Source organism: Suricata suricatta, chromosome 13 (genome assembly GCF_006229205.1).
Source record: "Suricata suricatta isolate VVHF042 chromosome 13, meerkat_22Aug2017_6uvM2_HiC, whole genome shotgun sequence".
NCBI classification, from domain to species: Eukaryota; Metazoa; Chordata; class Mammalia; order Carnivora; family Herpestidae; genus Suricata; species Suricata suricatta.
This window is the reverse complement of record NC_043712.1, coordinates 12415513-12441676: the sequence shown is the minus strand read 5'-3', so window position 1 is coordinate 12441676 and position 26164 is coordinate 12415513. Positions and strand designations below refer to the sequence as shown.

The 26164-nt window shown below is 47.8% G+C and overlaps 1 protein-coding gene across 1 annotated transcript in view; it reads right to left on the bottom strand.

The window, feature by feature from the left end:
• Window positions 1-26164, bottom strand: part of TTLL11 (tubulin tyrosine ligase like 11) — a 246110-nt gene that overhangs the window by 138516 nt on the left and 81430 nt on the right. The window contains exon 7 of the mRNA XM_029919622.1: window positions 965-1540. Within this exon, the coding sequence (XP_029775482.1) occupies window positions 965-1540 (576 nt within the window). The remainder of the gene's footprint in view (window positions 1-964; window positions 1541-26164) is intronic.

Sequence of the window (26164 nt, the reverse complement as noted above, 5' to 3'; positions counted from 1 at the left end):
CTGAACTCCAGGCCCAAATGTCCAGTTGTCCACTCAGACTCTCCGCTTGGATGTCACACAGGCACACCGAGACCTTCCGATTCCAAGTGAACACCACCTCTTGCTTGTACGAAAGCGATCAGTTCATCAGCCAACGCCCTGCTCCCAGCCTTGCCCAATCCACTCTCCCCCCTATATCTGGTTTGTTCTTTGTAACGTGAACCTAAGCACACTGGTCCCCCACAACCATCCCCTGGGGGCCCCCACTGCCCTCAGCCTTCCGCGACTCGGCCACTACCTCCCTCTCCGACCTCCTCTTCCCTCATCTCCCTCCAAGCTGTGCGGCAAACCCCACCCTCCAACCACACTGATCCTCTTACAGCTCCTTGAATCCATGATCACCCCTGGAACACTGTGTCCCCAGCCCTATCCAGAAGTCTCCTGCTCCATCCAACTTCCACCCCGGCAAAGCCTTCCCAGACCACACTCACTTCCACCTAGAGGATTTCAGAGGGCCCCACAATGTCATAGTGCCCAGGACATTTCTTACTCTGCTTGAGTACTTGTGACACTTTATATCAGGTGTTTCACAAATCATTTGTCTCTCATATTAGTAAAGTCTATGCTTCAGCCAGTGGAGACCTGACTTACTGCCTCCCCAGTACCTGTGACAGTGCCTGGCCCCTACTACGCAGGTGGTAAGAACTGCTAGAAGGAAGGATGAATAAACAAATGGCAAGCACTGTGCTTTACGTACGTTATTTCATTTAATTCTTACAAGAATCCTTTCAGGGAGGTACTTGTTTTACAAGTGAGAAAAGGGAAGTAACTTGCCTCACATCACACCGCTAGCAAATAGGAAGTTGGACCCAGGATTAACCCCAAAGGCCACCCCCGCGCCCACCCCTCATCTCACAGGAAGCTGGGGAGCCCGCCACAGGCCCCGACAAGGCTGGGGACTCGGGCGGAGACCGTCGATGGTTACCTGGAAGCACGTGGGCCCCGGCCTCCCTGCAGGGATGTCCGACTGGTAGAAGACTTTGAGCTCTGGAGTCAGAGCAATGACAGTCTTAATCACCAAGGAGATGATATCAGACCAGACCTTCTTGATGTCAACACCTTTGGAAGACAACCTGCAAAGAATGCTAGAAAAAGTCCTTTTGCTGCCCGTGCTAGTGCTGTCCGAATGGACAAAGTTGCCGCTATGGATGTTCAGTGAGTAGTTGGTTAAGTGCATAAAGATGTGGTGCAGATTTTTGGGGCTGGGCTCCTGGTATGGCTCTGTACAGAATCTAGAGAGTCCGTCTTTGGCTATATAAATCTCTAAGGGGTCTAAGGACTTGAGTAAGACATACAGACGAATATCAAACTTGAGCTTGTCGATGAGAAGAGGTTTGCAGATGTACTCCTGGACCACCGCCGGCCTGCTCTGAAGGGTCCCTGCCAGGCGGATGTCACTGGGGTCTTTAATGAGGTAGATTCCATCACCCTGACAACCACCGTCAGGTTTCACGATAAACGTGGGCTTCCAGGAGGGGTCACCATCTTTCACCATTCGAACCTGGTGGAGGGAAAAAGAACAGTTAGCGTTATATTCTCTTCCTCTCTGGATCCCCCAAGTCAGAGCAGGGCCTCGGCAAACATTTGGTGAATGAGTGACAAAGTGAGCCCCGCCTGTGTGAGTATTCGCTGAGCACCAGGGAGAAAAAACTGTAATACTGGACCAAGACAGGGACCCAGGGACTGCCCTCAGGCTTGTCCTCCAGAAGGGGGACCGAGGATGTGGCAGATCTGCGGTCACAGGAGCCAGGTTCGAATCCTGGGTCTTTGTCAGTTATGAAGTCTAAACCCAGACAAGTCATTTAACTCATGATGATATGAGGATGGTGAGGAGGAAGAGGAAGATGAGGAGGAAAGGGGAGGAGGAAGGGGAGGAGGAGGCCAAGGAGGAGGAAGGGAGGAGAGGGGGAGAAGGGGGAGGAGGAGAAGAACCTTTTATGAGTGCCTACTATGTGCCAGATAACTCCACTAGGCATTGACATTAGTGACCGAGTTTAACCCTCACAGAGAATATGATTCCCCTTTTACAACCTGGGAAGCAGAGAGGGCACAGCAGTTGCTAACAGTGTGCGCCCTGGAATCCAACCACCTGGGCTCGATCCTGGCCCTGCTGCTTACTGTGTGACCCCGCGCAAGTGACTTAAGTTCTCTGTGACTTCCTCAGTCTGTAACATAGCAGTGGGATTGTTCTCAAGAATAAATGAGATAATGAACGCAGAGGTCGAAGTGCCCAGAACCTCACACGTGAAAGGCAGCCACGAAGCCCAGCTCTTCCTGATTGTTCAGGATGACGTGACTTGTCAGCTGAGGGGCGGCAGTGGGATGGGAACCTCGATGAAGGACTCTGAAGTGCCTGCGCCCTCCTTGGCCCTCCCATGCCTCTGTTTCCTCCTCTTAAAAATGGAGATCTATAATACTGAGAACAAACTGAGGGCTGATGGGGGAGGGGGAGGAGGGAGGGGGGTGATGGTCACAGAGGAGGGCATCCACGGGGATGAGCACTGTGTGTTATATGGAAACCAACTTGACAATGAACTATAAAAGAAAAAAATGGAGATCTACAAACCTACCCTCACTGGGTCGCGGTAAAGAAATAAACTAAAATGTGCGAAGGGCCGAGCACAGGACCAAACGGCGAGCTCATGCGGGGAAACGCTCGTGTCATCATTTATATCTATTACTCAGTTCATCCAGTGGACTGGGCCCATCCTCCTCCAGTCTGCTGAGATCTTTTTGAAACCAGATTATGTATCCACAATGTCTGCTGTCCTCCCAGCTCCAGGTCAGCAGGACATTCACGTAATTATCCAGGGCACTTGACCAGTCCAGACACAGTCTGGATGTGCAGGTCTGCATAATTCATAGGCACCCAATTTCCCCGGACACTTGTCAGGCCCTCTGTGCCGCTGCGGACTGGAAGGCAGGGGCTGGGGGAGGGGAGCTGGAGAAAAGGCGGAGGTGGCCGTGAAAGAGGCAGCCGGTCTCTCTGCAGCTTGGGATGTGCGGGACCCCAGAGCAGGCCTCCCATTGTGAACTCTGTGGCTCAGAGGGGCCGGGGGGGGGGGGGGGGGGGCGAGGAGGTGGCGTGCCCCAGCACTGGGCTCGCCCCAGCCCTCCACCTTTGCTGTGCAAGCTCAGCCTGGGACATCTGCGCTCTGGGTTTCGCTTATCTCTCTGGCCAGCCTATATTTCTCAGTGAAGCTTTTGCCAATTCCTTGGGCACTGTCGGTTACTCCGGGCTTGTAAAAGGTCTTTAACAATGGAGAAACACTTAAAACCTTAATCATGGTCCACATCAATTGTTTCCCCTTGTCAGCAGGATTCGAGAATGGAAGTTCATGGGAGATCAATGCAAGCCTCCCAGGGCCCTCCACTGAGCCTTTCTTGCAACTGTGACCTTGACGTTTATGTAGTTATTTAATATTCATCCAAAGCATTCATACATTTGGCCCTTTGCAGTAAATAAAAGCATGCTGCAGAAATGGCAGTTATGGATCAAGAAGTGAAAAATGTCGAGTTTGCACCGATGGGTAATTTTTCCCTCTGGAAAGCTTTTACTATGCCGAAGATACTAACGGTTCAATATGTTATCAGGAGCAATATTTTCTCCTTTGAATTCAGTGTATATGCCTTAAATAAATTAAACTACGTGGTCAATAGTCTCTGTCATTCATTGCATTACTGAATATTTCTTCTGCTCTTTGCTGGAATAGGACCGTACAAATCATGATTATTAATACTAATGGGATCATTGAAATCTTAGGACTGGCAGGATCCTCAGAGATCAAAGCCATCCAGTCTTCCCATAATTCAAACTGGAAAGTTGAGGCTCAGAAAGATGACCTGATTTGCATTGGGTCCCCTAACGGGCTGGTGGGATGGTTCCAAGGAAACGGAGGTTGGCTGACCTCACCTCAGGTCCTCCATGATGCCAATTTACCTCTCATAACATAAAATTAAAGGCCTCTTTCTCCTGAATACCTTAGGAAAGCTTCTCTTAACATACAGACAGCTGAGATCCGAGCTCTGGCCGCACAATAAGGGGCTCGTTGCCTGAGCGTGGTCTTCTCGGAGGGTAACCGCAGGTGCTCAGTTTTCCAGCACTTCCCCAGTTCCAGAGCTCCTCCTGGGGCCCTAACTTCTTACAGGAGAAGCACAGTCTGGGGGAAAGCCTCCCAGCTCTTCCAAATGGGGTTCCCATAGCCACCAGATCCTTCAGGGACTTCTATTTTTAAAAGGGAAAGAGATTTCCCAGAATTCATATTCGCTCTCCTCTGGGGTTTTACTCAAGGGCGGCCCTTTCCAGTTATTAGAGCCAAGCACGCATGCACTGGTTCTTAGCAAGAACTCGAGGACCAGAATAAAAATATAGTCCGTATAACTAGGCCTCCGCCCGAGAGAGTCTGATTTAATAGATCTGGGAGGAGACCTGGGCACGTGTATTTTGGAGAAAGCATGATGGGTGATTCTGATGTTCCCTCAGCTTGAGAATTGCTGAACTAAATGTGAATTAAATAAAAATACAATCTGGGACCAACACAGCGAATGAAGTTTTATGCGTTGGTGTCAGCCTGAAGGTGAGGAAGACCTGCACGTAGGTTACAGCTGATGGCATCTCCAGTTTTCCTCAAAGCTGCTGTTGGACGTGAAATCCATTATCTTGTAACTATGCACGGATGGCTGAAAGAGATGCAAACAGGATGTGGTGGCCTGATTGCTGGGCGCTCATTCAGCCGGTGGAAAAATTTGTGTGTCTTTTACTGCCCCCTAGTGGAGATCTGAGAAATGTGACTGGGAAAAGTCCCTGGTTCAAAATTCTGACTCTTGGCAGTAACCTGCTCTACTAACACGGTCTTAAGGAAGCACCACCACAAAGAACTAACTCCCTCTGTAGACTGTTAAGGTAAGATCATACGTTGAAGGAACTCCTCTCTGAAAGGCCAGGGCTGGCCAAGGTCACATTCCATGTTCACACTCTCGGTTCCTTAAATATATTTCAAGTGTCCATCCTATTACAGAGATGGGACTGTAGGTTAAAATTCTCTCTCAGGATGTATAAACCTTATTAAATTACAGTGAACATGAAAAGGATATCCTGTAAATATATGCCACAAAAAAAAATCCATGACTTTTATATTCTTCACTGTGCTTTTTTTTGTATTTTCCATTAGAAAAAAAAATAATAAAGAAAGATGAGTGACAAAGATGGGCAGCAGCAAATGTCTCTAAACTTAAATGCCTACGGAATACCGCTCGGGGGACAGATATTTGGACATCCATGTTCGGAGCCGCATGACTCCCAGCAGCCAAAAGGCGGGAGCAGCCTGAGTGCCCGTGTCAGATGAGGGGATGAACAAAGTGTACTATGCACACCTGATAAAAGATTATTCAGCCATAAAAAGGAAGGAAGTTCTGACACCCGCTACAACATGGATGAACCCTGACGTTATCCTCAGAGAAATAAGCCGTCGCACAAAAGGACAGACATGGAATGGTCACACTTACAGGAAGTACCTAGAGGAATCAGAATTCATAGAGACCGAGTAGAGTGGTCATCAGAGACTGAGGGGAGGGAGGGGTAGAGTTAGTGTTTGGTGGGCACAGAGTTTCAGTCTGGGAAGAGGAAAAGGGTTCTAGAGATGATACTACTCAACTGTACATTTGAATATGGTGAAGACAGTAAATCTTGTTATGTGTATTTTACTGCAATTGTTTAAGTTTTTTTTAACGTTTATTTATTTTGAGAGAGAGAGAGAGAGAGACAGAGCACAAGCAGGGGAGGGGCAGAGAGAGAGAGAGGGAGACACAGAATCTGTCAGCACAGAGCCTAATGCGGGGCTTGAACTCACAAACCATGATATCAAAACCTGAGCCGAAGTTGGACACTCAACCAACTGAGCTACCCAGGTGCCCCAATTTTTTTTAAGTTTTTAAAACTTTTTAATAAAAGCATGCAAATAAATAGCTTTTGGTGAGTTAGGAAGAAAACTGAAGTTAAAAAAAAAAGCAGAAAATCTGATTTCTAGTCCCAATTTAGTCAGGTAATTTCTGACGATGTGACCTGGAGAAAGTCACCTTAACTCCTGGGCTTTGCTGTCCTCACCTAAGAAATAAGGAGGTCACACTAAGGTCCCTGGCTTCTGCCATCTAACGGGAACAATGATTTGTCTTGACGTGCAGCGGTTGAAGGCTGTGTCACAGACGCACAAGTGACATTAGTCAGCGAAGAGCTCCCGCCGTGCCACCGTGAGGAGTGCATCGGGAAGGCCTACAAGCGCGGGATCCAGATTGGGGATTCACGACGCCCTTGAGGAAGTCGGCTGGGCATCTGGGGGAAGCAAGCTAAAATATTTTGAGAGAGAAATTCGGCAACTGGAAGACTAAGCCACGAAACATTATGAGCAGCGAGGGGCAGCTCCGAGGACCGTTTCGGAAGAAATGCTGGGTCTGCTGTACCAGGGAAGTCGAAGCCAGTTGGAGCAGTCCTCTGTCACCCGGAGGGATCTGCACCCAGTCTTAGCAATGGAGACCCTTGGCCTCGCAGGCCCTGGCAAAGCAGCCTCAGGAAGACAAGCAGATGTCACAAAGCGCGTGTCGGGGACCAGCCCCGTCCAGCCTCGGCAGACCGAGCCTTGCACTCAGGGCAAATCCCTGCTCCCAGTGTTCAAGGTGATCTCCGAGTCAGCTGAGGACAAGCCAGTCCGCAGCTGGGTTACCGAGCGCCCGACAGGAGGGGGCAAGAGTGGGAGGCCGACAGGTGACACCGAGAGGAAGAACTGAGCAGGTATGGTGGCGTTTCATCAAAGCAGGAGAAGCGAAGCAAGACAAACCTGGGCACCTGCAAACCGTTCCATGGCTGGAGCGCACTGGAAAGCTCACCAGTGAGTCTGCCGGGGCCGCAGGTGACAACAGCCTTCGCACACACCTACGGGGCACTCGTGGGTCAGGCACTGTTCTGAGCACGTTACACGTATCATCTCACTTAATTCTCCACAACCCTATTCTACGGTTCAGGAAATGGGTGCCCAGAGATGTGAATTCGCTGGCCAAAGGTCACACAGGCGATAGGATATGTAGCCAGGAATTAAACACAGATGGTCAGGTTTCAGAGCCCATGTCTATAGTGAGTGAGGGAAGGATGTGAGGAAGGGGGGAGGGGAGACTATGGCTGAGCACGGGGTGGGGTCTGACAGGGAAGGGCCTTGAACTTCATTTTAGGGCGTCTGGACAATGTCCTGAAGTAACGGAGAGTCACTGCGGTGTTTGGAGAAGGACACAGTCTAATGGGATGCGTACTTAGAAACCTCCCTCTGGCTGCTGCACAGAAAATGGTGTGGAGGGGGCAGAGGTCACGGACAGAGAGGAGGGGCCTGGACAGAGGCTGGCGGTGGGGTGAAGGGGAGGAGGCAGGGTTGAGAATATTTTGGAGGTGAAATGGACAGAACTGGGTGACTAGGTGAGGGAGAGAGGGGCACGAGGGCAGCTCCCAAAGGTCCCGGTGATGATGGCTGTACTCCCAAGGAGGGAAAGAGGAGAGAGGTCTCAGGGGGCCAGGCAGAGGTGGCAAGCCAGACGGAGGAGGCCAGAGGGCACAAGGCTGGAGAGGCTCTGTGGCCACTGGAAATGTGTGTCTGGAGCTCGGGAGAGACGTCTGGGGCCACCAAGTCCCTGGGTGATGGCTGTAGCCTCCATGATGCGCCGAGTTAGGCAGGGATAGTTCAGGGAGGGAGAAAAGCCCACCTGGGAATGAGGGGCTGGAGGAGCAGAGGAGATCACACAGTGTATGGGATCCTTGGTCCCATAAGCAACTGGTGGATTTTCAACCTGGGCGTGGTGGGCGCCCGTACCAGTCAGGCATGAGGAGGATGATTTGGAAAAAACAAGAACAGACGCAGGATGATTCGGGGCTGTCAAAGTCTTGAAGGCCCGGGCTGGGCTGGGCTGGGCTGGGGAAGTGAGGCAGAGGTGGGTCCGGGGGTGCCTGGTGACTGGATGCAGGTGAAGGTGAGAGGCGGCCTCAGCGGTGCGGGAGATGGAGCAGCTTATGGGTTTAGCAAATGCAGGAAGGGGAGCTGGTCTGGGGTGGGAAAGGGGAGATGGGAGCTCACGTCGTTGACCCGTATTCACTGAGCCATGGAGCCACCGTAAAACTTCGCATCCCCATTCCTCAAGTCCCTTACTCTTCATCGGATTGCATTGTCCGGTGTCTCATACGGAAGGCTAATTTAATTTTGACTCTTAGTGACTTTCACAGCATTAGCAAAAGTAGGAACTGCTGTCTGGCCAGGGAGACACTCAAGACTCAGATTTTTAAACTCAGACATGGAATATCTTGAACTGGAGGAAGGGGATCCAAACACGCTTCTCAGCCCAGTGGTTAGTGGGGAAACCACAGGCCCTGCGGTAAGACCCGCACCTGCCACTACATGGTCACCCATTTCACCACTCCCTGGCTTTTGAAGCATTCCAGTTACAAACACCTCAGTGGCGAATTAAAAAATATATACAAATAAAAAAAACTGTTTTGTCACTGATGAGTACCCTGGGTTTACTTGAATAGTCTAAAAAAATACTATTAGTTACTCCCAAGGAGTGGTAGGCGACCACTTGTGTGTAAATCCTTGGCATAGCTTAAAAGGCCCTCCTTCCCTGGCAGGCTAGCCCTCACCTGCTAGAGCCACCTTCCTGTCCCCTTCCTGCCCTCCATCCCATTTCCTCACCTCTACACCCTCAGTGTTTCCCATCCACCTCCATCGGCCCCCTCCCCCTTCTTTGCCCACAGAGCTGCTACTGGGCACCTAGGGCCCAGCTCAAAGCTTCCCTCTGAGCATCCTTTCCTGGCTTACAACCCTGCAGACAGAAGTGCCCCTCCCAACCTTCTACAGCACATCTCTATCATGTCATAATATGGCTATCCCCGGGTCTTTCGTTATAGCTCTGTTGTGTTGTAGTTCCGTAGTTACGCACTGTACATTATGTACAGCAAGCTAAGAGCCCAGACACCGTGGCCAACAGCCAGCAGCGCTGCAAAGCCCGTTGCTGCCTCCACTTACTAGCTGGGTAACCCTCAACAATTTTCCTGCCGCTGTGTGTTTCAGATTGCTCATCTGCAAAATGGGAGTAATGGGAGTGCCTTCTGCCTTAGGACTGTCATGAGGATTCCAAACATGGTGGGCTACTATTATTATTTCTTGTTTTACCTCTCCCACCTGACTATGTGCTTGCGGCAGATGAAGACCATGCCTTTATTTTAGTTGCTATTCCCAGTATGTAGTGGAGTGAATGCTCAATAAATACTTTCCAAAATACCATTAAGAAGCTTGACTCCTATGGCATTTGTGAACTGCAGGACTATTAATTAACAGATATGTAGCTGACAGACTGCTAGGTAAACCGACTTCTTCTGTAGAAACAAAATTATTCTGACAAGTAGGAAAAGTCTCCTCTAACTACCATTTGTGGGACACATATTCTGTGCTACGTGCTTTGCAGCTGTGATTTAGTGAATCCTCACAGCAACGCTGCAGGGAAATAGAGGCTCAGAGAGGTGGAGGCCCGGGGCTAAAGTCACACAGCTAATGAGCAGTAAAGTTATTTGAAACCAAGTTGATCAGATTCAAAAAGTCTGTGATCTTTCCAAGACAACTACGTTCTTTGGGAAAACTCAAAGCAGTTAAACTTTTGTTTAACAGGCAAAGTATGGAAGGAGAGAGTTGTAAGAATACAAAGTTACAGCCAAGAGGAGCAGGATTCATCTTGCTTTAGCTGGGGCCAGCTGCTATCCCAAGAGTGATTCCAGACAGCCATGGAGCAGCATTGTATCTTCATACCCAGCCCAGCCAGGCCCAGCAGGAATTATCACTGTGGGCGTGGACACGTGCACGTGTGCGCACGCACACTGTGAACAAAGAAACTGGAGACTTGCCAAGGCCACACAGCTAGTGGCAGGGCCTGAACTGAAACACATCTCCAGATTTCCAACCCAAAGTTCTTTTTACTATAATTGACTCAGTCATCCAAAGAGCTCTTTTAAATTTTATTTTATTTTTCTTTAGGAGCACCTGGGTGGCTCTGTCAGTTGAGGGTCCAACTTCAGCTGAGGCCATGATCTCATCGTTTGTGGGTTCGAGCCCCGCATCAGGCTCTGTGCTGACAACTCAGAGCCTGGAGTCTGCTTCCGATTCTGTGTCTCCCTCTCTCTATGTCCCTCTCCTACTCATGCTCTGTTTTTCTCTGTCTCAATAATAAATAAAACATTTAAAAAAATTTTTAATAAAGTTTATTTATTTATTTTGAGAGAGAGACAGAGAGAGCACAAGTGGAGGGGCAGGGAGAGGAAAACCCCAGGCAGGCTCTGCGCTGTCAGTGCTGAGCCCAACACGGGGCTTGAACCCACAAACTGTGAGATCATGACCTGAGCGGCAATCAAGAGCCATGCTCTTTTAGAGGTCTTTTAGAAGAGCACATGGAAATAAGTTCTCTCTCCTTATTCTGAATAATAACATTTGTTTGGTTTTATAATAAATTTGGAAGCTTTTCAGTGCAATCGCCTTATTCAGTCTTCAAGCCTCCATTCTAGGGAGAGGGAGGAAACGGGAACCAGAGAGTCAAGAAGCCTGCGGTCGCCCGGCGAGAAGGTGGAGCTGGAGTAGCAGTCTTGGGCCCAAGCCACCCTGTCCTTGGAAGATGCTCCCAACGCACATGGAGGTGGACAGGGCGCCACATGTGCTCGAGGGAGCTGGCGCTTGCGATCCGAAGGCTGAGAGGCAAAGAAAAGCCTCCCCACGGGCTTTCCCCGAATCCAGGCTGCTGTCAGCGCAATTAATGGATCCTACTCTTCGTGAACAGCAACTTCACGTGGGCCGTAATCTGTCTGTCATTAGTGAGCTATCAAAAAGCCATTCTAGACACCACCTGGGACTATAAAACCTGCTCCATAGGAAGGAACCGGTCATTTTGTGAGACTGTTCCTTTTCCCCTCAGGTCTCCCCTCAACACTCGGATTGAGGACTCCAGGACACGGCAGCCAGGCGTCACCCTGCCTGGCCTCCCCACGCTCCCCCTCCTCTCCCCAGTTCCCTGACCAGGCTCTGGCCAGGCTTGCCTAGCCCGAGGCTGCCTCCTAGGGGGCCTGGGGGTCCTTGAACACAGGAGGGCCCCGGGCTGCAGCCCCCCTTTGTCACCACCAGGTCCATGTGGCTGGGTGTCTGTGGGCAGCAGAGCAGAGGGCATGGGCTTTAGAGTCAGACAGACCTGGGTTCAAATCTCGGCTTGGCCACTTCCGAGCTGAGCCTCGGTCCAAGTACTTAACCCGTCTACATTCAGTACCCCCACGTGTAAGGTGGAAAGAATGGCGCCTACTTCCTGCGGCTACTCTGAGGATTAGGCAGCACCTCGCATTCGTATTTAACACAGTACTCTTTTTACTTTTGATTTCATGTTACCTTATTTTTTATTATTCTGTCCTGCACTCCTGATCAGCCTCCAGCTTCCATAATGAGGCTCGTCCCTGACGCACTTGGCTGGTGTCTGAACCACAGCACTCTGCCCAGTGACTGGGCCTGTCCCCTGCCCCTCAGCCGTCCCCTGCTCCCCTGACAGCAGCCTCGCCTTCACCCCAGCAGAGTCCCACCGCAGCCTGGTGTGATTCTCTGGCCCCCCAGGCCCTCGCTCTGCTCCCTCCCTTCCCCGGCCGTCTCCTCCTGAGACCCCCAGAAGGCATCCTAGCCGATCCCACCCAGAAAGCAACACCTGATTACTAAGCAAGCTCCCTTTCCAGCTCAGCTTGTTTTTCAACACTGAGTGTTTCCTGCTAATGGACTGGCTGAATAATCTTTAGCTCCCCTCCAAATGTATATGACCACACTCATCAAAAGCACTTCGGGTCGCCAGCCCTAGCTTTTCCTCCTTCCCAACACCACTGCCCTTCTATCTCTTGCATTCTTACCATTCTTTACACATTGAGCTTTAAACACACACACACACACACACACACACACAAGAATATCAATGTCATATTTTGCAACATTCAAACCAGGAGCCCTCCTTCCGATGCTCTTTTGGCTAAAATAGCACCACCGTTGGCAGTATTGATCAGTGCTAGGCAATTGGCTATGTGGGTTAATACGTACACATCAGATCTAATCCTACTGGATAGGTAATAGCATTTTCACTGTTATGCTTTGTAACTAGAGCTTTCTCTCACACTGCAAGCCCTACAAAAAAGGGAGCTAAGTTAACGCAAATGCTAACTCCCCCACCCTCACCTGTCTGCATCGAGCAAGGAAGTTTGCACAGAGTGGGACTCAGGAAATGCCATGTCTTCCTTCGTTCAGGATTGTTACCTTTTGTCTGAGATCACAGGGAACACGCTTTCCAGTGCTAATCCTGGGTGATTTCAACGTCCCTCAGGACTTCAGCTAAAGCACTCTGCACACAGCTGACTCCACACCCTCTTGTCTCTGCCACACACCTCTCTCTTGGGATTCAGAGGCGTATAATGAGACATTCCATGGGCATCAGAAATTCAGCCTGGCCAAAACGCTTTCCTCAGATCTACTGCTTCTGTGTTCTGCATAAGGAAACAGTGCCACCCACCACCCACCCCTGTCCCCAAGCTGGAAATCTGGGAGTCACCCTGGCTTCTACCTTCTTGCCCATCACCAGCTCTATCCAGCTGCTACATTCTGACGTTCCCTCCTCCTGACACATCTTGCTGTCTTCTACTCTCGGCATTTGGCATTTCTCACCTCTGTTATTGCAACAGCTTCGTTAGCAGCTGGAATCGCTCACTCCAGGCTCGGTCCTGGGTATTTCCCAAGGATGCTCTTTGCTCCTTCTAAGCAACCCTATGAGGTAGCCATACCAGGGAGCCATAGGAAATACCATTTTTATAGGTCAAAACCGGCCAGGTAGATACAGGCAATTCCAGATGGTTCAGCTGAACACTATTAGAGCCCCCTCCAGCATAGGTGAGGAAAACAGGACTTAACAGGTTAGGTGTTCCCCCAAGGTCAGGATCTGAACACGTGTGTCCAAATTCCCAGAGGCTACACGTTTGTTGGCTAAATCATATCGCCTTTCATATACCAGATTGTAGAGGAAATCTTACAGCCTAATATTTTAAAAATGTAATCAATAATAATATAGAATAACCATGTATGAGCACTTACAATTCATTTGCATTACAGCCATTATTTTACTTAACCCTCAGGGTTTTGCTATGGAAATCTACTGATACTGATTTTTCTTTTTTGTTTATTAAAAATACACATAGGGTGCCTGGTTGGCTCAGCTGGTTAAGTATCTGACTTTGGATCAGATGGTGATCTTGTGGTTCGTAGGTTCAAGCACCACATTGGGCTCTCTACTGTCAGTACAGAGTTCACTTGGGATGCTCTGTCCCTTTCTGTCTCTGCCCCTCCCCTGCTTGTGCTCACTCTCTGTCTCCCTCAGAATAAATAAACTTAAAACAATTTTTTAAATGTATTTTTGGGCAAAACACCTTAAGTTCTCTTAGTTTTCTCATGGATATAATAGCGATGATGTATCTACCTCTATCTACATGGGATGTCTTGAGGACTGAATGAGTTAATATATGTGAAGCTTCTTTGAAAAGTGGTGTTGTAATTAATTTTGAAAAAGTAATGCCAGGCATGCACTAAGTGCTACATAAATGTTTACTACTATTATGGAGAAGCGGTTTTCAGTTTATTGGCTATCACTTCTTAGTCAAATATATATTCTATATTTACATGATTTTTCCAGTGAGATGTGATTGACATAGAACATATTAGTTTCAGGTGTACAACATAATGATTCAATATATGTATATTACAAAACAATTGCCACAATAGGTCTAGTTAATATCCATCACCACATATAGTTACAGAATTTTTAAGAAAAATGAGATGAAATGAGAACTTTTAAGATTTAGCCTCTTAGCAACTTTTAAATATACTACACAGTATTATTTTTTTTTAGCTTATTTATTTATGTTAGAGGAGAGAGTGAGATCAAGTAGGAGAGGGGCAGAGAGCGAGAGGGAGAGAGAATCCCAAGCAGGCTCCACACTGTCAGTGCATAGTCTGATGCGGGGCTTGATCTCATGAATCATGAGATCATGACCTGAGCCAGAATCAAGAGTTGGTCCCTTAGTCGATTGAGCCACCCAGGCCCTCCTACAGCACAGTATTATTAACTAAGTAACCATGACTTATTTATGTTATATCCCCATGACTTACTTATTTTATAACTGGAAGTTTGTACCCTTTGACCCCCCTGACACCCATGTTGCCCCAAATGATTTTATTTCTGCTGTGTTCTTTAGTATCCTTTGTGAATGTGTGTGAGACCATGTTTTTTTTTTTTCCATGTCCTTATTTTATTTTGAGAAACAGACAGAGAGCAAGCGGGGGAGGGGCAGAGAGACAGGGAGACACAGAATCCGAAGCAGGCTCCCGGCTCTGAGCTGTCAGCACAGAGCTCGATGTGGGCTTGAACCCACAGACTGTGAGATCATGACCTGAGCTGAAGTCAGACACTTAACCGACTGAGCCCTCCAGGCACCCGTGATACCATGTTTAATAATGTTACACATAAAGGATCTGAGGATCAGAGAAGTCAGACAACCCGCAAATCACAGTTAGGACACGGCACGTCAAATGTCAGGAGAGCAGGAAGACTAAGGAGTGGGATGAGGCAGGGGAGTCTGAGGTGACTTTGGGGACCAGGGCCACAGACCTGGACGCTTGCTGCCCTGAGTGCCAATGGCTTGGCCTGTTGCTGGGTGTGCCCAGCCCCAGGTCACTGGGCAGGCAGGACAGCAATGCAGGGGCTGGTGCTGCTGGGCAAGAGCTCTGATCCCTCCCAGCAAAGCCCTGGGTACAAGCCGACAAACCAGCAAACTAATCTCCTCTGAGAACCTGGCCAGGCAGCCAAGTGCCCTTCCGGGAACTCGTCAGTCATTAGCCTGATCATTTACACCAGGGGAGTGAGAACAGGATCTCCCGCCAGCCTCCGGTTTTCAACTGCTGGTTTAAATTCCAAGGAAGACGAAGGTGTTGACATGTAGGAATTACTTTTACATGCCTTTGATCACCGTGAAGCTCTGTGGTGTTCTAAAGGAGCGTGCTGGGTGGAAGCCAGGCTGGGCTGAGTTTTACAAAGGAGCTCCTCCCATGCCCCTGGAGGCCAGCTTTATGAGCACTTGGCCTTGAATAAACACTGTCTGCTTCCCCCTCCCCACTCTGTTTCAGTGGTAGCGGGTGGCCACTGCACAAGCCCTCTGCCTGCTCCTGGATGGGCTCACAGGCGCTGTTAGCCCAGCATCCCCTTGGTGACCTCAGTGGTCATGCGGAAGGAAACTTCTCTGTTTCCTTAATCCATCGGAGACAGGGCAGTGGAGGCCACTCTCTGTGTGGGAACAGTCTCCCCTGACTGTTTCCCCCAATCCACCTTCCCCATGGGGGTATCTCTGTAGCCACTGCCTCCACCACAAGGGACTTAGGCAGGAGTTTGAGCTCCGCTAATGCCCCAAACCAAGCATGGGCTCCAACTCTTTCCTTATTCCCCACAGCCTAGATGGGATCCAAGCTCTAAAAGACTGTTATTAATGACTCAAGGAGAGCGGAAGGGAGACAAACAGAGGAGAGCACACAATGAGACGGTCCTGTTTACGGAATTGTTTATTCTCATCTCAGGACAACAGGGCTGAGCTCGGATGGCAGGAGGCAGTGTGTTCCCATACCTGGGAGCACACCTAGATTCCCGGGAGGCTCAGCTAAGAGACCCCCTAACAGGGACTCTGGAAAGCTCACCCTCTCTAGGGAAGACCTCACCTATGACCCATAAAGACAGGATAGTTATGCGACAACCACAACAGGACAGTGGTCAGGATATCAGGATAGAATCCCATCAACTGAGCAGCCACAGAGAGATGTACAAGAAATAGAGTATTTGTTAACATCACAGCATCAATTTCTTCTTCCATCAAAAGGGGATTATAATAAACCTCTCTGGTCCAGCATTTTCCAGACCTGCATGACCAGAAAATACTTTAGAAAATAATTTTTTTTGAGAGAGAGAGAGGAGGGTGCAAGCAGGGGGCAGAGAGAGGGAGAGACTCTTAAGCAGGCTCTATGCCCAGCACAGACCCAACGAGGGGCTCAGTCTCATGGAGCTCCATCTCATAAGCGTGAGATCATGACCTGAGCTGAAATCGAGAGTCAGATACTTAACCAACTGAGCCACCCAGATGCCCCAAAGACCATTTTTTAAATTATAATGTGTTTGGAGAACACTGACAAGAGCTCACATATATTCAGATCAATAATGTGGGCTGATTATAATTTCAGTATCTAAGACATGGTGATGTGGTGATATCAGTCAATGGTGATGTTACTCAATATGTGTTTCAACATTAAACATACAACAATTAATCTGAGAGACAAGTTACTATTTTGCCTTTGCCTTGAATCCGAGTAGGCATGATCTCCTTGTTTGTGTTTTGCTCATCTAATTTTTAAAATATGCCCAGGTTATCTAAGAAAGGGTGGAGTCCAGGAGCAGCAGAGATAAATCTGAGTGATTTTACTCTGATAAATCATTTTATCCTGAGCTGTAAGCCCTTTCTAGATATCTAGAAGTTTCTTTAAACACGCCATCCTGGGGGGATAAAAAGAGCAAGAGGAAGAAACGACCACGCATTGAGTGTCACAGTGCTGGGCGCTTTACAGAGTTTTTATTTAACACACTGAGGAGTAAATGTTCTCGTCAGCCTGCAGTTTTACAGAGGATGAAACAAGGATCGGAGCGCAAAGCAAAGAATAACGCGAGGCCACACGCGCAGCTGCAGGCAGTGTGAACTCAAGCTCCAGAACCCAGCCTCCTTCCTCCACCACTCTGGAAAAGGAGACGGGTTTTTAACATCAGCTGGATGCTCAGTGCTTGTGTAGTACTGGCCTTCTTACTACACTAAGAGCTTTATAAGGACCAGAACGCAGGCATGTTCTTCACAACCTCAATGTCAAGTACAATGGCAAAGACTGGAGCCAAGAAAGCTCAGGAGACATGGATTCGACTTTGAGGTTTCTGAAGTGCCATCATGGGGTCTACAGGGGACATATGTTCCACGGGACCAAGAGCACCAGACCACATCCAGTGGGAATGGGTGAGAGAAGGTAAGAGACAGGCAGAAAGGTCTCAACTCAGGAATAACTCAAGAATTTAGAACAGTCCTTGGGGGAATGAACTGCCTAGAAAAATACTGAGTTGCCCATTTCTGAAAATGGTTGAGTCCAGGCTGGTGCCTGGGCACCTGTCCAGGTGTGGAGGGCACTCACCCAGAAGAGAGCAGCCCGGATGTTCTCTCAGGTCCTTTCTCATCCCTGTGATTAGTTATTCTTTGATCAGTCTTTAGCTCTATACCTAACTAATATCTCTGACTCACTCTGTGAGTTGGCCAAGTCTATTTCTCTCTCCGGGCCTCAGTTTCCTCATCTGCATACAGCAGAGGCCTTTATCTGCTAAGGGCTTCCGGGGTTCTTCCAGACACCCTTTGGAGAACAAGGGTCATGACAAGACTGCTTGCAGGGTGGCAGTGTGCCATGAGAAGTCACAACCCTCCTACCCAGCGTGGACAACTTCCCTGCAAGCAAGCTCTGGCCACCCAAGGCAGCGAGCTGAGGCTGCTTCCCCACGCAGGCAGAGAGACAGATCAGGGTCACCCTCATGGCAAAAGTAAAGCGGGAGTCAGAGAGACCTGTCATGTTAGATATAATTCGGGAATATAATTCTTAACAGTTAAACACCTTCAGGCAATATAAGAGCATTTGTGTTTCTTCAGGAAGAGAGATGACCACACTTTGCTCCACAGAGATGGAGGCCAGTACTGCCACCTAAGGAGGCCTTTGGAAATTTCCTGGAGTGGTTTTGCCCATCACAGTGAATGGGGAGCAGTCCCAGCACTTGGGCAGGGGCCTGAATGCCAGACAGACAGCTGTGCCCTGAGCAGTCTGCTAACTTTTGTGAAGTCAAAGACCTATGGATATGTAGCATGGAGCTGATCTGGAGCCCAACTCGGTGTCAAAAACAAAAAAAAATTTCTACATGAATTAAGTTGAGCATCACAATTTTCCAGGAATGCAGCAATTGTGTAAATAGAGGGCCACTTACACTTTACCCTTTCTTGCCCTGGAATTTACCAATATTTCAGAAGTGTCACCTTACTGATGGCATGGTGGCTTGTGCTATCTATCTATCTATCTACCTATCTATCTATCTATCTATCTGAAAGACAGAGAGACACTATAATGTTTAATCAAATTGCCTTACTTTTCTTATATCCAAAGTTATTCATCATAGGTAGGTGCAAACATTTGACCCTTTTATTATGTCTTCCAATGTAACAGTGCCAAAGCATTTACTTACTGAAACATATACATTCTCTTTGATTTTCTCTTTTAGAGAACAATTTTGGTCTTACTTTGTTTTTAAACGTGTATAGCTTGGTTATATTTCAGGATGATAAAGATAATATCACAGGACATTTCTTATTATCACAGGACATTTCTTATAACAAGGGGAGGGCATTGGAATGACACTTTGTAGCAATGAGCACACTTCACAGCCACCAGAAGAAACCAGGGATTCCTGGAGATTTGACTGATTCCAAACTGGGGCAGGGAAAGGTAAGAAAGGCCTGGAATATCTTGTGGCAAAAAAGTAAGAGAGTGCTCAAAGAGCGCCAGGAAGGACACAGGACTCCACGGGCCAAATCTTGGATAATTTGAACATCAAGATAAATAATGATAGTCAAGGATTGTAACTCACTGGATAAAGTAAGAATCCACAAGTCCACACTAATATGCACGCATACCTGCAGGAAAGAATAAATGAGAAGACAAAGTTCTTCCTTCTAGTAGAAACTCAGCCGACAGATGCAGATGGCAGGATGGGGTTAACTAAACATCACTCAGTGGCCACCACAGTAATAACTGATTCCAGGCAAGAAGCACTAACAGAGGTTACAACGAGAGGGTGAGAATTTGAGGAGCAACAGGATACTGTATAGTCTTAAAGTATCTTCCCACAAGGTACTTATTAATCCAAAAAGGGAAAATAGTAATTTTTCAGTGGAAATCTGGCAGACACCACCTTAACCAAATGATGAAAGTTAACATCACCAGGAAGAAGACAACACACTGACGGAAATGATACCCCTGAGAAAGACGTGACACCGCTTCTGTGCTGTTGTGGCCAAAAAAATGCCTTTCTTGGATCTAATAGTGAAGAAACTCCAGACAAACCCAAATTAAGGAGCAATCTGCTAAATAGCTAGCCTGCACTCATCAAAAACACCAATGTCGGGAAACACAAAGAAAGACCAGGACGTTCTTCCAGATTACAGGCTAAAGAGACAACTGGATCCAGCTCCTTCACTATGTATATACATTATTGGGATAACTTCCAGAATCTGAATCAATTCTGAATATGATCAGATTAGACAATAGCATTGGGTCAATGTTAATTTCACAATTTCGACACGGTGGTTATGAAAGACAATGCCCTTTGATTTAGGAAATGTATACAGAAGTGTTTCGGGGTAAAGGGGCCTCAGGCAACTTACTCCCAAAAAGGAGAGAGAGGGCAAGGGAGAAAGCAAGTGTGGTAAAATGTTAAGATTTTGGGTTATTTGAGTGAAGGGTGTGTAGAAATCCTCTGTATCCATCTTATAATTTTTCAATCAGCCTGAAATCGTCACATTAAAAAGTTCAAAGAGGGGCACCTGGGTGGCTCAGTTGGTTAAGCATCCGACTTCAGCTCAGGTCATGATCTCACGGTTCATGGGTTCGAGCCCTGATTCGGGCTCTGTGCTGACAGCTAGCTCAGAGCCTGGAGCCTGCTTCGGATTCTGTGTCTCCCTCTCTCTCTGATCCTCCCCTGCTCACACTCTCTCTCTCTCAAAAATAAATAAAACATTAAAAAAAAAGTTCAAAGAAAATGGAAGGGAGCCATCAGGTCCAAAAGGACAGAGAAGCACTATTACTAGATCTATTCTGACCAAACAAATCCTTTTATCCTGCTCTTCTAACTCTTCTAGAAAATATGGTGGGTGAATTTCAGAAGGCTGTGAGAGAGCAGGTGTGTGTTTTGGGGGCAGGAAAGGAGAATTAATGAGCTGGAGGATTCGATTGCCACGTCTTTCTCAACCTGGGTCTCCCTTCTGCCTTGCTTGCCTTCAACAACTCCTCCCAAGAAGCCATGACACAGACAAGTAGCTGAACATGAAACGGCAGAAGAGATCACTTCGTTTCTTCAGAGACAAGGAAAAAAGGCAGAGGCAAAGCGATTTTCATAATTTCCTTTTGAACCAGGCACTGAAGTGGAGACTGGGACCACTATTTTGGGGGAGAACAGGAGACATGTGTCTTCAAGTGACTAAGGCGACATCACTAGGAACTTCTGCAGAATGAAACCAAAGGATAAAAAGTGAAGGGTGAACAATGACCTTTTACTCGCTTTGGGAAGCAGGGTTTTCTTGACCTTTAAAGTCGGCTCCCAGAAAAGTGTTTACCACTTTCACTTTTTCTTTTTAAAAGCTTGCCATTAGAGGGGAGAAGCGAGTGAAGGCAGTGGGTCCCTAATCTCAAAATTCCACATGGTGTTTCAGTACTGCAAAGGGGCAAGACCGTAACAGCTGCGATTTGAAATACTAAATGTATTTGGGGCCAAACTGAAGTTTAGGAAATTAAACAAAAGAGCTTCTACTCTGCAAAGTATTACTGCAGAGGGCTGTCTGTGACAGGGGAAGAAAATCTAAGGGGGGATAAAAAAGTTGAGCCACGTTGGGATACCACTCAGCCAACCAGAGGTCTTCCCTTTTTTCCTCTCCTAAATGATCTCTCATCAAATAGTGAGATAATTAGTCTCAAGATTAGGTTTTCATGAAGAATGAAAACAAGTCTATTTCCACATTTCCAATAAGCCAGAAACACCCAGAATGCTTTGTCTAGGCTTTCTTAGCACCTGCTTAAATTTCCATCAAAGACTGCAAACCCTTTCATTATTCATTCCTTTCACACAAATGCCTGAGGGCCCCTCCTTTGTGCTGGGCAGTGGGGAGATGGATATAAATCTGACCAGGTTCTGGCTCCCTGGGCCTCCAGTCCAACAGGCACAACAGAAAAGTACATGTCCGCTCACAGAGGGACACCGTGTGACTCTCATTGCATCCCCGTGGTGCTACACGTGAGGAAACCGAGGCTCGGAGCATGAAATATCTTCCCCAAGGTGCGCATTTAGTAAGTAATTTTAAAAAAGGATTTTAACCTGTGGGGTCTATACTGACCCAAACACTTGCCTCACTATCTTTCAACCAGGAACACTGGGGAAAAAGTACTGTGCTTTGGGGGTCTTCTAACTGGAGAAGACTATAGAATTTGGGTGCACAGAAAACCGTCCATATGAATATTTCTTTTGAAAGCACAGTCATCAGTATCAGACATAGCAGATTTCCCAAAGGAGAAAATTTAAAAGGCTAGCTCACTTTGAGTAAACTGATAAGACTGGGTTCTAAAATTAAGTTCTGAGTCGGGGTGCAGGGGGCGGGGAGCTAGAGTGGGAGAAGAGGGGGATCAGAAAAGACCTTCATAGATTTGGTGACATCAACTCTAACACAGGAAACTCAAGTGAACAAGCAAAGGAAGGGAATTCCTGGCAAAAGAAACAGTCAAGAGACGCAAGAACATGAGCAGATGTGAACCTTTCTGAAGGGCTTTAGACCCAACAGGAAGGATGGCTTGGCTCCACCAGTATTCACCAGTGTCACCCAACCACCACCTGGATGACTGCACAGACCTGGCTTCAGTCACCCTCCTGGGAGGGGCTGGACAGAGGTTCGGAGATTGTGGTTGCCCCGGGGACCCCAGGCCAGCCCTGCAGAGAGCACTTCTAGAAGCATCTGCAGTGCAGCCCTCCCTACCTGTGCCTCCCTAACTGGGGCGCCATTGACGGGGCATTAGCAAGAAGATGACTGATTACCCAAGGCCCTCGGTGCTCCAGCTGAAACGTAGGAGGATAAATTTTTGCAGAATTTTCATTCTAGGGGGGAGTTTTACGGATGTCCAAGAAAGGCAAATTCACAGAATCACAAAAGCTTAGAGGCGGAAGGGACCTTAGTGATGCTGTACGATCCTCTCTTTTTGCACAGGAAGCCCTGAACCTGGAAGTGGGGGCAGCGGTGTGTGTGTGTGAGTGTGTGTGTGTGTGTGTGTGTGGCAGAGATGACTTGGCCAGGGTTCCAGAGCCAGTTAAGAGGTGGCACCAGGACACGGCACCAAATGTATAGGCAACAAAAGCCAAAACCAACAAACGGGACTATATCAAACTAAAAAGCTTCTGCATGGGGGAAGAAACAATCAACAAAACGAAGAGGCTAACTATAGACTGGGGGGAAATATTTGCAAACCCGGCAGCACATAATGGATTAATATCCAAATTATATAAGGAACTCATACAATTCAACAGAAAAAACTTCAATTAAAAAAAATTGGCAAAGGACCCAGACACATGTTTTTCTGAAGAAGACATATAAATGGCCAACGGGCTCATGAGAAGATCTTCAACATCACTAATAATCAGGGAGATGCAAATCGAAACCACAATGAGATATCACCTCACACCTACCGGTGAGTGTGTAAACTGGTACAGCCAGTGTGGAAGAGAGTGTAGCGGTTCCTCAAAAACTTAACAATAGAACAACCAGCAATCCCGCCTGCAGATATATATCCAAAAGAAAGGAAATTACTGCCTCTGAGAGAGATTTGCACCCCATGTTTGTTGGTGTCCATCAGCAGAGTAACGGATAAGGAAAATGTGGTGTACATATAAAATGGAATTATATCCAGCCATAAGAAGGAAAATGCTGCCATTTACATGGATGGACCTTGAGGGCATTATGCTAAATGAAATAAGTCAGAGAAAGACAAACACTGTATGATTTCACTTATATGTGAAATCTATTTTTTAAAAAAGTGTAAGTTGTGGAAACAGAGAATAGTATGGCGGTTGCCAGGGGCCGGAAGGTGGAGGAGGTGGATGATGGCCAAAGTGCACAAACTTCCAGTTACAAGATGCGTAAGTTCTGGGGGACCTGATGTAAGATATGGTGACTACAGGGAACAATACTATATTGTATACTTGAGAGTTGCTAAGAGAGTAGATCTAAGATGTTCTCACCACACACGCACACATACACAATGTAGTTATGTCAGGTGATGGAGGTATTAGCCAACCTTATACCTTATGTGGCAAACATTTCCTAATATATACCTATGTCACATCATCCCGCTGTATGCCTTTAAGCTCACCCATGTTACATGTCACTTATTCCTCAGTAGAGCTGGGGAAAACAGAGAGAGTGGAGCCAGAACTTGAACCCAGGCCACCTAACTCCAGCCCAGCCCTTCCACTCACATTAAGTGACTGCCAAGGGCGAGAGTGTATGTACGTTGGTTTGTATCACTAGCACCTGGCGCTCAGTAGATCTCAGGAAAGGTCTGCACTGAGCCGAGTCAGAAATCTGAGTGCACTGGCCATCGCAGAGCCGCGCAGAACCATGAGTGGGGGCCTCCGATCCTGAACCCTGATGTCCTCATCTGTAAACTGGAGGTAACAACACCTCCTTAATTGGAGTGCGGATCGCGAAGGTTGTGTGTATAAAAAGTACCTGGTAAACTGCAACGCGGCCTGTTGTCACATGGGCCACTTAATAGGACTTCCTAATGAATAGGACCTAAGTACGCTTTTCCAAAGAGGAGCAGCCTCTTGGGTTTCAGATGGTATCATTTTTCCGATAAACAAATTGAACTGCTAAGCAAGGGGCACAAGAGCAGCATGATATATCTAAGCGGGAGGCGAAGCTCTATTTTTGGCAACAAAGAAAACAAAACTTGAAGCAGATGGGTAGGTGAGACCACGGCTCCTACAGCGTCTCTGCCAGCGGCTCTGAATCATCTGCCTTCTTCTGATGGCTGGAGTCCACCAGCTCCGGTCTTCAGTCTTTTACTGGTTATGCAGCAGAACCCCAGGCCGCCGCCACAGTCTCCAGGGAAGCCACGCTGCATAGACAGAAGGCATTCTGAGCTTGCTGCAGATGGTGTCAGAGCTCGGTGTGTGGGTGGAGGTTGGGGCGCCACCAGGGAAAGGGCAGCACACCAACCCCCGTCTCGTCGGATGGCATTTTGGTGAGTTCCTCGTGACCCAAGTCCAGCCCACACCCTTATAAAGTGACAGGCTAGCTTATGCTGATACCCTTGTCCTCATAAGAGCCAACTTCTGATGGCTAAACTCACAAGACACAAGGGGCACCTGGGTGGCTCAGTTGGTTGTGTTCGACTTCAGGTCATGATCCCACAGCTTGTGGGTTCGGCCCCGCATCATGCTCTGCGCTGACAGCTCAGAGCCTGGAGTCTCCTTCAGATTCTGTCCATCCCCCTCTCTCTCTGTCCCTCCCGCACTCACATGCTGTCTCTCACTTAAAAACTAAACATTAGAAAATTTTTTTTAAAAAATCCACAAGAGACAAAATTGTTAAACCTTAGCATCTACACATTAATTAGCAAATGCACGTGAGTTCCTACTGTGGGCCAGGCGCCGTGAAAGGTGCTAGGGACACAGTGATATGTGAGACTCATCCAGTCACTCGCTGCCCTTGTGGGACTTGGAGTGGAAAAGAAAGATTATTACACATGCAGTTACCAACCAGTGAACAGGCATAAGTGACAGGAAGAGAGAAAGACAAGGTGCTGTTGAGGACTTGCCCCTGGCTTAGGGGACAGAATAGGTTTGTAGGAAAAGTAAAACAGGGGTCTGAAGAATGAGCTTAGTTTGTCAGGTGAGAGAAAACAGCATCGCAGGTGGGAGGGGGACACAGTGGACGAAGACAAGTGCTCTAGAAGACAGGAGAGGCATGTGCAAAACGCAGAGTCGGGGAGGCCCTAGGACGAGACGCTTGAATCTGGAAGGACAGCCCACAGGACGGGGCGGAAGATGGTGCCACCTGAGGCTGTGGAGTAGGGCGGGGCTCGCAAGGCAGGTAGAAGGCATAGAAACATCATCCTTCGGGTAAGCCATCGGGTGACCCAAGCCAGCCAAATCAGCATATCATCGATATGCAGGAAAGTGACGTGAGTAATCAAGGCTGCTTGCTAAGCGTGGGATCAGGACAAGGAAGATATGCATCACGTTGAAGGTTTTGTTCCTGCCTCGACTCTGACCCACTTAAAACTCTACATTTTCCTAGTTTCCTACACCCAGTGGAGAACGTTGTTCTCTGGAGTTTTTTGCAAATAATGCACTTCATTCAGCCTGGAGGAGCTGAATCAATAAAAGCTAACTGAGGTTGGTAACTGGAGAGGAAAATGGAAGAACCCATGCTCGCTGGCTCCGTCCAAGAAACTGCAAAACATTATTGAACAGGTTTTTGGCTCTATTCACTGAAAAACTCTTCTGCGACGAAATACAAACTCCTTCACCATAATAAATACTGTTTTGATAACAAAACTGTACTTTTCTCAAATACCCAGATGGAAGACCATATGCAAAATAAACTCCAAGGAATTTTTTTATTGGCCATCTGCTGAAGAGGGAACGAAAGCCCCGCATCCTCCTCTCTCCACAGAAATTTCCACGGAGGATCCTCCTGGCTTCCAGCGAGTGCCACCTGCTGATCGTATTTGGTACCACTTTTGCAAATGAATCTGATGAGCGATGTGGATCTTCCCTGTTCTTTAATGAAATACATTTAGTCCTAATAAACGTGACAGTTAAATACCTATGGAGTGTCAGGTTTTAGAATGTTGCGTAGCTGCTCACACAACCTCTTGCTGTTGTAGGAGTCAAAGCGAGGCCCGCCCACGCGCCCCTGGCAGCTCCCTTGCAAGGTAACGGTAAGACACTGCTTACTCTCGTAATTAAGGGCACCGTTTCTAACCCAGCCTCGTGTCGGGCGCTACCTGTCACAGTGTAAAGGCACGTATCTTTTAATACAGCCATCGCACTTAGACATATCTGTCAGGAGGTAATGCTGGCCCAGGTGTATAAAGACGCCTACGTAGGAAGGTGT